We start from the raw sequence: 16879 nt of genomic DNA, 5'->3' as shown, positions 1-16879 counted from the left end.
AAGGCAAGATCATTTCAGCGTGATGGAGATTCCTATAAACAGATGACACGACTGCCTATGGCAGACACACGAAGTTTAGTCACTGCACTCGCTAGAGCACTACGGATATGGATTACGCTACGCCAGTTGCATGCAGAAGGCAGTGTAAATTGTCTGTGTACATCAGTGGATCATATAAAATAGAACTAGTTCCCTTTTCTCCTTAATAAATTATACCTTGTATGTTGAAACTTTAAAACGAGTGCTCTTTTCGCAGCTTTCCCTGTTTCTCTCTAGTGCTCTGGAAGAACTTGGGTATAGTCCATTCAAGTTTTAGAAACTGTTAATGTGAACTGGAATGTAACATATTTTTCCAACAAAGTAGCATAGTGGCTTGGGGAAGTGTATTGCATATTCCAAGGTGCTCTTGATGAAGTGTTTAGTCCGTCCTGTGCTTAAAGTGGACTCCAGTAGACAGTTTCCAACCTTTTAGAAACCAGTTTTTATTCCAACATGGCACAGAGTAAGTGCACAAGAATTTGACCCACCACACTACTGGGAGCTTCAATGTATTCTCCTTAGAGAAGTGTAACTGAAAATAACTTTGTTCAGTTTGTTAAACAGGGGTTGGGCTGGGTTAGTACCCAGAAGGTGAACCTCAATGGAAAATCCAGATGCTTCAAGAAGTGGTGTAGATAATTCATATGTTGCTCTTCTTGATTTAATATTAAACCCCAGCTCCAGGCAGGTATTAGTGACTCTGTGCTGCTGGAAAATCTCTTTCAGAATAGATTTAAAACTGAAATCCTGCCTGCTTGGCTTTGAAGATCATATGGCACTTCTTGCAGGAGAAGTATTAGCCCTGGTGTGGTGGCTGCTTTCCAGTTTTGGTCATTGTTTGCCTTATATAACTGAATGTGTGTAAGGAATTACTTCCTTTCCTATTCAGCTTTGTAATATTGTTGTCCTGTATTAAATAATTCCTCACCCCAGAGGTGGCACTCTCCCAAATGCTTCCCATTTATAGCTTATAAAGCATCCTGGGCTCTTCCTGCATGAAAGGAGCAATAGAAATGGAAGTTGTCATCACTAATGCATTTGCAGCTTTCATTATCTTGGCCTGTGGGTACTTGCCACCTACTTCTGACTATGCATATTCATGTTATCTTTGTGCCTGTCATATAACTCACTGAAGCTACCAGGCTCAAAATAGTCTTGATGCAAGATCTGATTTTTCTTTCAAAGCAAGTGCATTTTTATCAGAAACTGGCATTTCCTTTTAGAATGCATGTATATAAGCCCAACATCCTTGTGTCCGGCTGTGACTCTGATCTTGAGGCGTCAAGTGTGGAAAAACTGAGCAAATTTACTCAAGGGCCAGGATTTTAGTGGCAGCGTGAGTTAAATTGAATCCACCCAATTCAGACAACTCTAAAACTTGCAATATTTTTTAAATAGTTGATTTTGTCAGAAATTTGTCTAGTTAGCTTTTGACATTGGTTTAAGCTGCTTTTAATCATGTCCTTGGCAGTTGGTTTCATTATTCCACCCCCTGCACATTTATTTAAAAAAAAAAAAAAAAAAAGTTCTGTCAGACGTAGAAGTTGGTTCTTTCTCTTTCTCCGGTTTTGAGCTGTTTACTATTTCAAATACCCTGTTGGCCTTTCATTTTTCCTTTAGGATTTGATATCTTCAGGAGAACATGCTCTTTAGCTTCTTCCTGTTTTTAAAAGGAGAATTGAGAAATGTTTTTAAATGTACTGTTTCAAGATCCCAAATCATGAGAATACTTGGTGTAAATGTAAAAAATAAGTAATTATCTCTTAAACTTCCAAAGGCTGAGATTAGGATTTAATGGGTCTCTGTTCTGGATGCCACAAACACACAAACCCAAGACAAGTATTTCCTGCCCTACTCAGATGTTAAGTGATGTTGCCAATGGCTTGTAGAAGAAATGGAAACTTAGGAGCCTGAATTCCTGTTTTGGCATCTAAAAGCTTCTCTGTTTTGCTGGAATCACTTTGGTTCTTTATTACTATCTTTTCTCTGTAGTGTTTTGGCTATAAGTGCACATAATATTCCAAAAGACCACAATTGTATCTCAAAATAACTTCCATATATTAATATATCAACTCCTTGTTTCCCCTCCATTTCTGTGGCTTTTCTAATTTAGCCACAGTATCTTGCATTTAAATAGCACCTTTCATCCCAAAGTAAACTACCTACTATATATAGGGATCAGTGCAGCCACTTCTGGTGTGAAACATGGTAGCTATTTAATAGTTCTTGGCAACACTATACAAGATCAGATATCTCCTAGGCTGTATTCAATTTTTATTCTTTACTGCAAGTTCTATTTTTACTTCCAGCTCCTAGCTGGATTGCCTTACAAATTGCTACTTAAAATTTCATGAGTCACTTATCACCCCTGATCATTCTGAATTTGCTCTTGCACGTATATACCAGTTCTTATTCTAACCTATAAAAAACTTGAAAATGCCCATTCCTTCAAATATAGAGGGAAGGATGAAACACCAGAAGGCAATATGTATCCACTCCTCCATTCTGTTCTGTTGACACATACGGAACACTCCAGTACAGCTTCCCTGCCACAGTCAGGGAATGGTGGAAACAGGTTGACAAAATGTAGAAGCTGCTTTCAGCATGACTTGGCACAGATTCACAATGTCCCTTGTGCCAGTCACTGAAGCCTGTGTGTCATGTGACAGTTTACCTAAGCAATAAGGTGAATTGACTCTTGGAACAATTCCCACTTGGCAGTTCTGCAGGTTTTGCTAGATTTTCTAGAATCTGCTCTTTAACCTTGATTTTAGTTAAATTGGTAAATAGTGTCTTCCTAGTTAGGAAAGGAATTATCTAATGATTAACCCAAGACTAGGAGTCCTGAGATCTCAGGTCTGCCACTGTTTTGCTGTGACTAAAGACAAGTCATTTAACCTCTCTAGCTGAGTTTCCCCATCTATTTATACATCAAAGCTTGGAGGTATAATGTTGCAGAAGTATCTAAGATACTGTATTAAAAATGCTACAAATGTGAAAAGTACTGTAATAAAAATAGCTGTGGGACAGTTTACATTACTTGTGATGGCTGCAATGTAAACTGTCCCAAGCTGTTTTGTTAGTGATTTGGTGTTATAAAGCACATTTCACACTTAGCTTAAAATGCTTAGAGGTAAACAAACAGTCAAATCCTGTACTAAAATAGGCTCTGTGGTCCAGAGCTGGAATACCAGATTCCAGGACCTCTACCGTTGTGTAATGAATGCCTCTGTGCTAAGGTAGTGCAGTGCAAACAGCACTATTTGTCTGATATTACCAGTTAATATGCTGAATAATCTCTTAACCTGAGACTTCTTAAAATAACCTTTATCCGTAACTTTCATTGGCAAGGGGAAGAGGTTACCTAATGCAGAGCTGTGCACAAGGTAGTAATCCTCCATCCCCTGTGAGGTGGGTAGTTATCCCCACTTTACAGCCAGGGAAACTGACACAGATGAAATGACTTGCCTGAGTTCACAGAGAGAGTCTGTGCTGAGCTGGGATTAGAATTGAGGTCTGGCTTCTAGCCCTGTTCTTGGTCCCCTCTAGATCACACTACACAGTTTTTGAGAGCTCTTCTGGAAGATGGCACCTATAAATACTGGTATTCCTCCCTCCCATTCTTTGTCTGCATTACATATGACCCTAACTCCATTCTTATTTGTATTCTGATAGCATCCACCACCCTGTTGTGCTAGGTGCTGTACAAACACAGCACAGAAAGATGGTCCCTACCCCCCAGGAGCTTGCACTCCTAAGTATAAGACAAGACGACAGATACAGACAACAGATGGGGGAATACAAGGAAACAATGATACAGTGTTGGTCAGCATGATAGGCAGCAGTCCCAGCACACCAGACGCTTAACCAGTGTATGGTCTGAACCCACTACATCTCGGTTCAGAGGCAAGAGCACAATCACAGAGTTGTGCTATAGTCTGACTGAACCATTACATCACTCTAACAGGATGTTAACTACTGCTCTGAGATACTGGGTCAGGAATGGCCAGCTTGTACCGAAGCTGGTTATGGTATTTGGCTGTCCGTGTGGCAGTAACAGAGGCACGTTACATAAGAGAGATGTGACTCTGCTGCCATAGTGGGTCAGGCAGGAATGAGGTTAAAAAGTCCAACTGGCCTTGACCTGTGAGATGAATACCCCCATGGGGACCTGGGAGGGAGGTATAAGGTTGAAACCAAAAACAATTGGATATAAACTGGCTACACTTCTGCTAGGTTCCACTGACATGGTCTGAACTCCTTTTAAAGGTGGCATTGCTTTATTCCTGGTGCAGTTCAGTCCCATAAGGTTGTTTCCTTGTCAAGAGGGAAGAGACAACTCTGAAAGTTGAAACTTGCTATGTTCGTGCCCTTTTCTTGTCTTGTTTGTGTCAGCAGGGCTACCTCTCCCTGCTCTTGTTAGAGGGCTGTACTATGCATCAGAAAAAGTCTTCTTGGGACCTCTCACAACCTACCGGCTAACTGGCTGTACTTTGAGCACAGATAAGTGATGGGCTGCCCTTTGAGGCAATGCATGGTGGATTGCAGCCAATTCCTGATATGGAGGGGAAGTAGCAACTGGTGCAAGAATGGCTCAGCTGCTACGGGCTAGCACTGCAGGTAGTTTGTGCAATTGCAGTGGTGGAAGGGATAGTGAGACAGCTTCCAGTCAATGTTCCCGTTGATTCTTCCTCCCGCACTACCATATTTCCAGGACCAAAGCAGTCATTCCACCTGACGAGGTGGACAGTTGGCCCTGATGCAGGCAGGACAGTCTGTCTCAAACAATCCGTGGTGTTAAACTCCAAAGGCATGTCTACACTGGAAAGAAGAACTCAGGATACAGAGTCTCAGAGCCTGGGGTCAATTGACTCTGGCTTGTGAGGCTTACACTGCGGGGCTAAAAATAGCAGTGTAGAGGTTCCCACTCGGGCTGGAGCCTGGGCTCTGAGACCTGAAGAGGGGGGTGGGTCTTGGAGTCCGGCTGCAGCCCGAGTGGGAATGTCTAAACTGCTATTTTTAGCCCCACAGCCCGAGCTTAAGTCACTTGACCTCGGCTTTGAGACTTGGCACTACAGTGTTTATTTCCAGTGTAGATATATCCTAAAGTTTGAATGACCTAAAAAGCAATTAAAATATGAAATATGCCTTCAACGGAAAGAGCTTTTGGCTCCAGTTCATCAGGTAGGACCAGGACAGTTGCCTTTCAAGATAGCAACTAGTCATCTTGGTAAACTTGCTCTGCCTCTAAGGAAAAGTATATCTGAGAGAGAGTAGTTTGTGATGGTGAGCAAGCACTGCCAGTACTTTAAACCCTATCTTTGGGCTATTCATAGCCCCATCTTACTTGGCTGATCACTATCTCCAGAAACCATCCTTGATGTCTGCTTAAAGAAGTCTTAAAGAAGAGACCAAGGACAGGGTAGGCCTGTTACTCAATGAGGGGGGGCAAAACAATAACAGAAAATGTGGAAATGGCAGAGGTGATTAATGACTTCTTTGTTTCGGTTTTCATCAAGAAAGTTGGTGGTGATTGAACATTTAACACAGTGAATACCAGTGAAAATGAGGTAGGATCAGAAGATCCTAAAATAGGGAAAGAACAAGTTAAAAATTACTTAGCCGAATTAGATGTCTTCAAGTCACCAGAGCCTGATGAAATGCATCCTAGAATACTCAAGGAGCTGACCGAGGAGATATCTGACCCATTAACGATTATCTTTGAAAAGTCATGGAAAACGGGAGAGATTCCAGGAGACTGGAAAGAGGCAAATATAGTGCCAATCTAAAAAACGGGGAAATAAGGACAACCCAGTGAATTACAGACCAGTCAGCATACTTCAGTACCCGGAAAGAAAATGGAGCAAATAATTAAGCAATCAATTTGCAAACATCTAGAAGATAATAAGGTGATAAGTAACCGTCAGCATATGGATTTGTCAAGAACAAATCGTGTCAAACAAACCTGATACCTTGTCAAAGAAAGCTAACAAGCCTTATGGATAGGCAAATGCAAAGTACTCCACTTAGGAAGGAACAATCAGTTGCACACCTATAAAATGGGAAATGACTACCTAGGAAGGAGCATTGCGGAAAGAGATCTGGGGGGTCAAAGCGGACCACAAGCTAAATATGAGTCAACAGTGTAACACTGTTGCAAAAAAAGAAAGCAAACATCATTCTGGGATGTATTAGCAGGTGTGTTGTAAGCAAGACACTAGAAGTAATTCTTCCACTCTGCTCTGCACTGATTAGGCCTCAACTGGAGTATTGTGTCCAGTTCTGGGCACCACATTTCAGGAAGGATGTGGACAAAGGATGTGGACAAGAGAGTCCAGAGAAGAGCAACAAAAATTATTAAAGGTCTAGAAAACATGACCTATGAGGGAAGATTGAAAGAATTGGGTTTGTTTCGTCTGGAAAAGAGAAGACTGAGAGAGGGAACATAACTGTTTTCAAGTACATAAAAGGTTGTTACAAGGAGGAGGGAGAGAAACTGTTTTTCTTAACCTCTGAGGATAGGACAAGAAGCAGTGGGCTTAAATTGCAGCAAGGGAGGTTTAGGTTGGACATTAGGAAAAACTTCCTAACTGTCAGGGTGGTTAAGCACTGGAATAAATTGCCTAGGGAGGTTGTGGAATCTCCATCATTGGCGTTTAAGAGCTGGTTAGACAAACACCTGTCAGGTATGGTCTAGATAATACTTACCCCTGCCATGAGTGCAGGGGACTGGACTAGATGACCTCTCAAGGTCTCTTCCAATCCTGTGATTCCTTGTGGCACATTGCTGTGGATACTCCATTCAGAGGGCCATCTTTGCAAGGTGTTTGAGTTCTATGGCATGCTACCATCATGCATGTTTTTAGTGAGGGTTTTGAGAAAACGAGAAGCCAGTACCCTGAATGCACAAATCTGTCCATAGAAGCCATCTGAAGTAGATGACAGAATTTGGGAGTCTGTCCTCAGATACAGAAGTCTGTAGCTTCTCATACCAGAGAGATCAACTGGTTTCTGTAGAAGTCGTCCCTTGTGAACTTCAATTTATTTTGATTATCAAGATAGCTTCTTACTATAGCCGCTTAGTCCATATAGGGTGACCAGAGGAGATGAAGAAAATATCGGGAATCGGGACACCGGGGGGGGGAAGGCCGAGTGCTGCCAGCCGGCCGAGTGAAAAGGAAAAGGAGAAAAAAAAAAAAAAAAAAAAAAAAAAAAAGGCCGAGTGATCCCGGTGGCGCAAAATATCGGGACAAAAATTGCGGTCCCGACCAAAGATCGGTTGGGACGCGGGACAAACAGCTCAAAATCAGGACGATCCTGATTTTATCGGGACATCTGGTCACCCTAAGTCTGTAAGACACAAGTTCACTTATGGCCTCTTCAGTGAAGGACAAACTTTCGTAGGTTCAAAAGTATAAAGTGACTCTGAGAATAGTTGACAGGTTTAGGCTCATATTTTTAAATTTCAGACATCAGGATACCACTTCACTGTCATTCTGCCCAGAGAGCCAAAATCTCAGAGGAAATTTCATTAAGGTGCCAGGAGCCCACTGAAATCTGTCCAGTTCTTGAAATTTTACAGATCTGTTAACTAACTTTGTTTGGCGAAGCCAAGAAAAGACTGGCAGTCTCGAAGTTGTGTATATAAAGGAGGTCTGTGCAAGAATAAATTTGTGTATCGTTGGACTCTGTCAGCCAAAGAAATGGCTACTTCAGGGCTTTCAGGGAAGTATCAAGAAGACTTTTGCAAGGAGCATGTTAGGCACTCAGTACATACATGTGCCTGATATCAAGGGAGGGCATCTTACCCTCCTCTTCTAATTTTCATCTGGCTTCCTCCCCTCACTATACAAGCCTATTCTGGTCTCTTCCAGCCTAAAAAGGAAAAAGTCCTTGACCCCATCTGCCTCTCTAACTTACACCTCATCTTCCTTTCACCTTCAAACTCAAATACAGTCTACATCCATTGCCTTCGAGTTCCTCCATCTCCACCCTTGATCCTCTCCCGTGAAACTGTTCTCTCACCCAGATATCTAATGACATCTTCCTGGCCAAATCTCTACTCCAGGGGTCGGCAATCTTTCAGAAGTGGTGTGCCGAGTCTTCATTTATTCACTCTAATTTAAGGTTTTGCGTGCCAGTAATACATTTTAACGTTTTTAGAAGGTCTCTTTCTATAAGTCTAATATATAACTAAACTATTGTTGTATGTACAGTAAATAAAGTTTTTAAAATGTTTAAGAAGCTTCATTTAAAATTAAATTAAAATGCAGAGCCCCCCGGACCAGTGGCCAGGACTTGGGCAGTGTGAGTGTCACTGAAAATCAGCTCATGTGTCGCCTTTGGCACGCATGCCATAGGTTGCCTACCCCTACTGTATTGTATTATTTAAAGTTATGGTTATGGAGAACATGCCAAAGTTCTTAGCCAACTGGAAAAGAGCTTTATATTTAAGACGTATAGCTTCCACTTCACTGAAGGATCGTTCTCTATCTATCTGTCATTTCAACCATGCCTAGTCTTTATTTGGAAATATAGACGACGACATTCATTATACTAACTCAAACGGTAACACGTCTCTACCTGTAATAGTGGAGGACTAAGTGACTGCACAATTTCAAGTAATGTGTGGGACTTGAAGGGCCTACTCATAATCAAGGACAAAATGAGGAGGGCATGGGATGGAAGTATCCTAGAATGCAGATGGCCTAGAGGAAAAGATGTCTGAGATGGAGGACAAGTCCTGTGGAGAATCTTTAAGATTTGGAATAAGATCTTAAAATGGATTAGGAAGCTAATTAGGAAGGTGGGCAAGGGGAATGGGCGTTGTGTTCCTTCTTGCAGAAGAGACACTCGAAATTTGGAGAACTTGAGCCTTAGGACATCATATAAGGGAGGGAGTGGCAATTTTCCAGTCAAGAAGCAATGAAGAAATGAATAAGTCCTGGGAGAAGTGTGATCAAGACGTCAAGTGTGGGTGGTGCTTAGATAGACAAACTTGCCTCTTCACCTGTACAATTTTGGAGTTAGCCTGGGCCATCTAGGCATATAATGAGCAGAGTGAGTTTGGTAGACCAACATGCTGACCAACATTCTCATTTTCTTTCCCTGCCTATATCCATCTCTTCTCTTTTACTTACATTGGAAGCTCTTTGGGAGAGGGACAGGCTTTTTGGCCCGGATTTGTACAGCACCCAGCACAATGGGGTCCAAGTACATGACTAGAGATCATAGGTGCTACAAACAATAATGAGGTTAATTTAATCTTAGTTCACTAACTGCTGAAAAATGTGCCCCTGGGTGCTGTTTAGCAGATGTAATCTTAAAGTGCAAAGCAAGTTAGTTTTATTGTGACATTCTTGTCGCTGTCAAACCATAGAATTTTTCATTTCTGTAAACTAGAAGTCAGAACAAAAAGCATGATCAAAATAGTAACTATTTTTAGTTCAGACCACACTTCTTAGACTGCCTGAGTCTTGAAATTGAAACACTTCTGTTGCTGTGTTTTCTAAAGACCTGAGGTATCAATTGTTCTCTTGCTGTATTGCTACTGAATGTTGACAAGTCTTAACTGTATGTTTCTGCAGTACCAGATGCCTCTAAATGCCTTACGAAAGCTGCTTAATATTGAGATTGAAAGTTTATAGAAGACCTTTGTTGGAAAGACCATTTTAGAAAAGGTTTAATCCTAGAGCAAATGTTAAGCTTAGATCTTTTTGTTTGTTCCAAAAACCCTACAGCTTTGTAAAGCATTTTATCTTAAAAAAAAAAAAAAAAAAAATCATGTGCTTAATGGTTCTGATGGGCAATATTTTTCAAGATAATACTGGATGCAAAACCTTGAAATACAATTGTCCATAAACAGGGGCTTTGGTGAAGTGAACAGCAGAGGACCCTAGGGTCAAATATGACTTGTACATTTGAAAGGTCACATAGCTATATATAGCTAAGCCAAGGTTTCCATTGAAATTATTCAAACGAGGGCTCACTTCTCTTCTGTAAAGTGCTTACCAAGTGTGCTCCTTTTTTGTGGCTACTTTCTGCTGTTAACCACTGTCTCTCTTTACAGGATTCATGAATAAAATTTTCCATCCCAATATTGACGAAGCGTAAGTAAATCCTTAGTATGTGGTATTTCTGATTAGCGGTATTAGTTAATTCTAGTTGTTTTGCTTTCATAAGAAAGCCAAAGCAGTTTTTTCATAGTGTGCTAATGGGGCTGGATAAAGCTGTCATCTAACACTAACAGTCCAGGGTAAGAATTTGATCTGAGAGGATAGTGTTTCATAAAACTACCCCACAGGTAACTTTTCCGGCAGAGTTCAGGCTGTATGAAGTACTGGGTAGGAAACATACTGCAGAAGTTTTCCTTGTGTGATCTTATGCATAGGCAACATTGGGTGCTTTTATAAATAAATGAGGCAGATGTTGTGGCATAGAAGGACCAGGGTTGCTAGTTCCCCTTTTCAAAGATACCATCTCAAGACAATAACTCTAGCTAGACTCTCCAGCCTGTCTGTTGGTAAGCATTAGTCCATAAATTATGTAAAATACATACTAGAAAACCCTTCTTAAAGGAAATCATAAAAATCTGGTCACTTCCATATAGTCAGTTTGTTGAGATCTGTTGAATCAGGGGTTCTCAGCCTTTTTCTTTGAGACCCCCCCCCCCCCAACATGCAATAAAAATTTCAGGGCCCAGTGTGGGTGGACTAGGGGCTCTGGGCTGGGAGGGGCTTGGGCATAGGTGTAGTTTGACTTCTGTTTGGGGGGGGGGGCAGGGGCCAGGAGGGCTTGGGCCAGCTCTGTACGGCGGGGTCCAGGGAGGGAGTGCCACCTCCACCCCCAGCTCGCCTCAGCAGGCCACCCAGCCTGTTTGGGTTGTGGGGGGGGCAACTAAAAATTATAACTCAAAGGTGCGGGGCTCAGCTCAAAAAGTTTGAAGAGAGCTCAGAGTGCAGGGAGAGGGGGTGGCTAGGGGCTGTGTGGGCAGGGGGGTAGCTCAGGGTGCAGGGAGGGGGGTGGCTAGGGGCTGTGTGCGGGCAGGGAGGGGGTAGCTCAGGGTACAGGGAGAGGGGTAGCTAGGGGTTGTGTGCAGNCGGGCAGGGAGGGGGTAGCTCAGGGTACAGGGAGAGGGGTAGCTAGGGGCTGTGTGCAGGCACGGGGATAACTCGGTGTGGGGAGAAGGGTAGCTAGGGGCTGTGTGGGCGGGGTTAGCTCAGGGTGCAGGGAGAGGGGTAGCTAGGGGCTGTGTGTGGGTGAGGAGGGGGGTAGCTAGGGGACTGTGTGGGCAGGGGGGTAGCTCAGGGTGCAGGGAAGAGGGTAGTTCGGGGTTGTGTGCCGGGAGGGCTCCCCTGCCAGCCCTGTTCCCCGAGGGCTCCCCTGCCAGCCATGGAGTCGGGTCCCCCCAACCCAGGCAGCTCTTACCAGCTGCGTGAGCAAAGCGGTTCTGGGAGCTGAGGAGCAGCTTCAACCCCCAGCAGCAGCAGGAGGAGCCGAGGAACGCTGTGGCTGCCTGCTTCATGGCACCAGCCAGAGCAGCAGCTGTACCGCACTGCCTGGCTCTGGCTTCCCGCCTCCGACCTGGCCGGGGGTTGGGGAGAGGAGGAGGTGGAGAAGGGGCTGGAGCTGTCTCGGGACTGCCCTTCTCTTGCACTGTAGTTTTGGGGCAGGGGGGGAAGAACATCCCCATGTTCCCCCGCAATTCTGCCCAGGGGCTCAGGGCTTCTGCCCCGTGGGGAGCACCGGGGCTTGGGGCTCCAGAATTCAGCCCTGCGACTCCCAGCTTCAGTGGGAAGTGCTGGGGCTCAGGCTCTGGGTTTTAGCCGTGGGGCCCCGCAGCCCCCCCGAAAGGGTTCGCAGACCCCCCATTGAGAACTGCTGTGTTAAATGAAGCGCCCCTCCTTCCTTTCCAGTCTTAGTCTCACAAGTGAGATCCCCCCATGTAAATACTGGCTCCAAGTTACTGTGCCCTTTCTCTTCATCCCTTCCTTAGAAAAATCTAGTTTCTGTACATAGTATGGAAGCTCTCCTACTCACTATGGCTGCCCTATATTTTGCTCTAACCAACGTGTAAATAATTGGTCCCTGCTTGGTGGTGAGGAGTGTGCAGGGTTAAAACTGTTAAATCCTACAAGTATTTTGCTAACTTGTACATGTTTTAATTCCACTTTCTCCATCTGTTTCAGGTCAGGAACTGTATGTCTAGATGTAATTAATCAAACTTGGACAGCTCTCTATGGTGAGTTTGGCAATCCACTGTGTGGTGACACATTTCATCATTTATTTGGTTTTAATACCCTAATATAGCTTGTTGGAGGTAAGTGCTCAAAGGTCTATTTTGGAAAGTGTGAGCCAAATTGTAGGTTTTTTATTCACTGAACCAAGTTCAGTTTAGTAACAAAAGCTTGATATGAAAGTGTTACTTAACGCATCTCCTTTCATCCCAAAGATGTTGAAGGATTCTGTAAACATTGTACTGGAATCACTCAACCCCCCACTAAAGTGCAGCCATCTCTGAGGTGGAATGTGGCAACTGCTCAACAGTAACGCAGCAACACTTCAGGATAGGAAGTGAAGAATGCTACAGTATCCAGATGAAACTATGGGGGAAATTTTTAAGTAACCAGACTGCAGTAATCCAAATTGAATTTTAGATAGGAAGGGTGAAAGCCTTCTTTGACGCTGGTTGGGACCTTGATCGATTTTTCTTTAGAAGGTGGCTTCAGAAACACTTATTCCCCTTCACCATCAAATTGAGGCATTGTTTCAAAACAACTTAGGAGAAATGATACCATCTACTAATTTGTCTACATCACTTCCTGCAGAATTTGTTTTCCTGGGAGGTCTTCCATCCAATTACTGATCAGACATGATTCTGTTTAGCTTTAGAGGTCTAACAAGATCAATTTATAGTGACAAGGACTCAGGTAAATAATAATTCTTATGTAAGTCTGAAACTGTTAAACAGAACAGATATTTAAGAGCTCGTTCTCTTGTGTGGCGGGCTGCATCAAACTTCTCGGTGTAGTTTATGGACACTATATTCACACTTCGATGTATAGGGTTAAGCAGTATGCACACAATATAAACGCTTTACCTTTGACTTTTCACCTTGAAAAGTTGTCTCATCTATTTCTAGTTTCCCTGGTTTCTTGACTGTCAATGTTCTGAACCTATTGCCAAAGTAACAAATTACTACTTTAAAGACCAAACTGCTTTAGTTTTCTTTCAAATTATGCAATAGAAACAGTGGATCCAAGAACTGGACCTACTACATACCTGTAGTAAAAATGCCGAAGTACTTAGTTGGGACTGCACAATGAAAAACTCATGCTGTTATGTTGCAACTGCGGCTAGGGGTCAGGTTTTCTATTATATGTATTTTTTTGCTGAGGAATGCAGGAAAGACGAGTGGTAGTTTATAAGGTGAGGAGAGCTTTCTTTTACTTCTACACTGATCGTACCAGGAATGTTCATTCTCAGCAGTGGACTTTACCCTGAGAAAACCCAACAGTGGGATAAGTAGCCAGAGTACTAAATGAGCAATGTGCAGTTTTGTTCAACAGTCTTAAAGCAGCTGCAGATGACGTGTCTGACTGACAAATTAGAATTGCTTCACTCTGTTTGCTATTCTGATGTTGTACACTAGCAATCTGGATACTGGTTTGTAAGCTGTGCAAAAATAGCTTCCTGTTTTGAGAGATGCTACTGTGGACTGTTGCAGCGGGGTTTCGACAGTATTTACGAACAAAATGTCATATGAACCCTTTCTGTAACTGGTTTCCTAAGAATGCTTTTGTGGACTGTAAAGGGAGGGAAAACAACTGCAGTACTTACTGCTCTTCTATGATGTGTAAAGGTGATCTCAAAGCTTTCAAAAATCTATACCTAATATACGTTACAGACAAAATCAGGATGTACTGTTGGTATGCCAACAACTTGTCAAATAATGCACTTGTTGAATGCCATTCATCTTATTCCAAACTTCCTTATTTTTTCTGGAGGATGCTTTGGAACGCTGAAGAGGTAACTCCTTTTTGTTCTTTGATTGTGTTGCTGGTGTCATCTGCATTAGACCTTTTTTTCCCCTCCAGTTATAAGTCATCAGTCACCTTGACTTTTAGAGAGACAGCCATATACTCAAGGAACACAAGAAATTTCTCTCTGCAGCAGAAACACAGAACGATCTAATTTTGGAGGGTGAAAGCAATCTAGGAAGATTTTTTTCCAATATAAAGTAATACAACTATTTTGTTATGCATTTGACCTTTAAAACAACCAATCCTGTATTGGTAGAGAAGGTACGGACTAGCTGACTCAATAGAAATTAGATGGAAAGTTCTTATGATTGCTACCAATAAATCCACTAGATTTAAGACCATAGTTTAGTAAATTCCTTTTATTTAACTAGTAAAGCACCAAACCCTTCTTAGCACAACGTCTTCATTTTAGCCATACTGTGCACATCCAAGCAATACTAAAAATGAAGCATTGGTTTAGTTGGGACTTGGAAAAGAGAGAACTGGAAAAGGCAGGCATTGAAAGGGAAAAGGGGCTATTTTGAGCTGTCTTTCATTTGGGCTTTGTTGTTCAGTCGCTAACTAAACTCCCCTTTCCATTTAATCTTAAACTGGGAAGCATTAAATATTTCTAATTTTCCCAGTGGCAGATGGGTTATAAAATAAGTCCACATAAACTGAAGCCATGTCTACACTTACTGAGAATCCACACGGCTGTGATCAATGCAGCGGAAGTCGATTTAGCGGATCTAGTGAAGACCCGCTAAATCGACCGCAGAGCGCTCTCTGGTCGACTCCAGTACTCCACTGGAATGAGAAGAGTAAGGTAAGTCAATAGGAGAGCATCTCCCGTCAATGCAGCGCGGTGTAGACACCGCAGTAAATCCACGTAAGCCGTGTCGCCTCCAGCTACGTTATTCACATAGCTGGAGTAGTGTAACTTAGGTCGACTTGCCTCGGTAGTGTAGACAAGGCCTAAGAAACAAACCTGTTGCTAATACTGTCTTAAGTGCTAGAGTAGACAGAAGGAACTACATTGGAAAACATTCTCATCTTGGCTGGCGCCACGCTATTTTTGTGATCCCTTTTGAGAGGAGGACTACACTTCAAGAAGCTGTTGCACTTCAGCCCACAAGTAGCTGATGGTGACAACTAGCATCTCAATGCAGCAGCCTTGGCAAACTTGGCCTAGAGACATTTGTGTACTTAAGAGTGTTTCTTGTAGCCTTCCTTTCTATCTACCTGCCCTTGAAAAGGGCAATGGCTTTTCTGTTCAATAGAAAATTTTAAGTTTAAAAAAAAATAACTGGCATTTTAGAGACTGTCTCTTGTATAGCTTAGCTGCAAATAACTAAGGGCTGGTCTATGCATAAAGTTGCATTGGTTTAACTAAAGGTGTGATGTTGCACTGGCTTACTTAAAACTGTGCAACTCCTGTGTGTAGGCAAACCCGAATTTCCGTCCCTGCTATGCCACGTTCACGCTGAAGTGACTCAGCTAGTCAGTACCCTGGAGTTTCTACATATGCAGGATGTGTTAATGCAGGAAGGAAGATTTGACAATAAGTCTCTTCCTTGGTGCCATGTCCAGGCCAGAGGTTCCCGTGCGTTCTGTAGGAGCACTTGCAGGTGGTCTGCAGAGAGCTAGCAGTTCACATGGTGCTAGTTCTCCTAGGTTAGGTCTACACTGCAGCTAGACGCACGCAGCTGGCCTATGCCTGATGACTCAGCCTGAGCCCCACGAGCCGAACGGGCTGTTTAATTGCGGTGTAGATATTCAGGCTCCAGCTGCCCAAGCTCTGGGACCTTGCCACCTCACTGGATCCTAGAGCCTGGGCTCCAGCGTGAGCTTGAAAGGTCTCCACAGCAATTAAACAGCCCCTTAGCCAGAGCCCCACGATCCCGAGTCAGCTGGCACAGGCCAGCTGCGAGTTCTTAATTGCAGTGTAGACCTACAATGTAAATCAATAGGGGTCAGATCCAGGTGCAGGATATGTTTAATCTTGGCCTATTTAATAAAGGCCTGAGGTACAGATCTGATCCTAGTGCTGTCTCCATCAGGATCTGATGTGCTGAGAAACGGTGGGTGGGGTCTCTTCCTGCCCTCTTCTTCCCCCCCCCCCCAAAAAAAAACCCTCTTTTGATTAGCAGCAGACATTTTTGTCGTTCTTTGTGCTGCAGCTACTCCATCAGGTTTTCTTTGCCACCAGAAAGGGGGTAAAGGATGAGGGGAGCCTATGTACTACCCAGATGAAAAGGTGATGCTAATAAAATAAAAAGATTGAAAGGGTGAACCTGCTTTTTATTTAAAAAAAAAAAAAAAAAAAATTCTACATGCACCTGTTAGTCTTTAACTGCTGAAGTTAAACTTTGCAAAATCACCCTCCTAACCCCACACTGAGGGCTTACTCTTCCATGTGTGTGGGAGAATACAGCCCTTCTGGTACCTGCCTGAAACATCCAAGAAAGAATAGCACAGTCCGTTGCTTCACACCCGCATCTTTGAAGTATGGTGCATATGTCTCTTTTGGAGGTGGGGTGTGGAGCATGGTTTCGTGTGTTCACACTTACTCATCAGCACCAGAAACATGTTTCCCTGTCATGGATTATTAGTGGTAAATGCCAACTGGCAGTAAGGCATTAATGTGAATCTCTTCGCATGCTGTTAATTGTTTTGAAATGGGAGAATGAACTTGTTGGGTTGCTCTTTTTATTATCACAAGTGTCGAAGCTCTGTAGAAATTGTATTATGCTGAGATGTATCACTTTTAAGTCTAGGAGCCGACTTATTTAAAGACAGTAATGTGAGAGGAAGCATGG

At 43.1% G+C, this 16879-nt stretch overlaps 1 protein-coding gene across 2 annotated transcripts in view; it reads left to right on the top strand.

Moving 5' to 3' along the window:
• The window catches only part of UBE2H (ubiquitin conjugating enzyme E2 H), a 68125-nt gene that overhangs the window by 38975 nt on the left and 12271 nt on the right, over nucleotides 1-16879 (top strand). For both annotated transcript variants that reach the window (XR_004644886.1, XM_034763868.1), the window contains exons 4-5: nucleotides 10109-10148; nucleotides 12228-12280. Coding sequence is in view for 1 of the 2 variants with exons in the window: in XM_034763868.1 (XP_034619759.1) it covers nucleotides 10109-10148; nucleotides 12228-12280 (93 nt within the window). In the remaining variant the exon portion in view is untranslated. The remainder of the gene's footprint in view (nucleotides 1-10108; nucleotides 10149-12227; nucleotides 12281-16879) is intronic.

The sequence above is a fragment of the Trachemys scripta genome, chromosome 1 (genome assembly GCF_013100865.1).
Source record: "Trachemys scripta elegans isolate TJP31775 chromosome 1, CAS_Tse_1.0, whole genome shotgun sequence".
Lineage (NCBI taxonomy): Eukaryota > Metazoa > Chordata > Testudines > Emydidae > Trachemys > Trachemys scripta.
The sequence above is the reverse complement of the archived record's forward strand: the minus strand, read 5'-3'. Positions and strand labels throughout refer to the sequence as shown.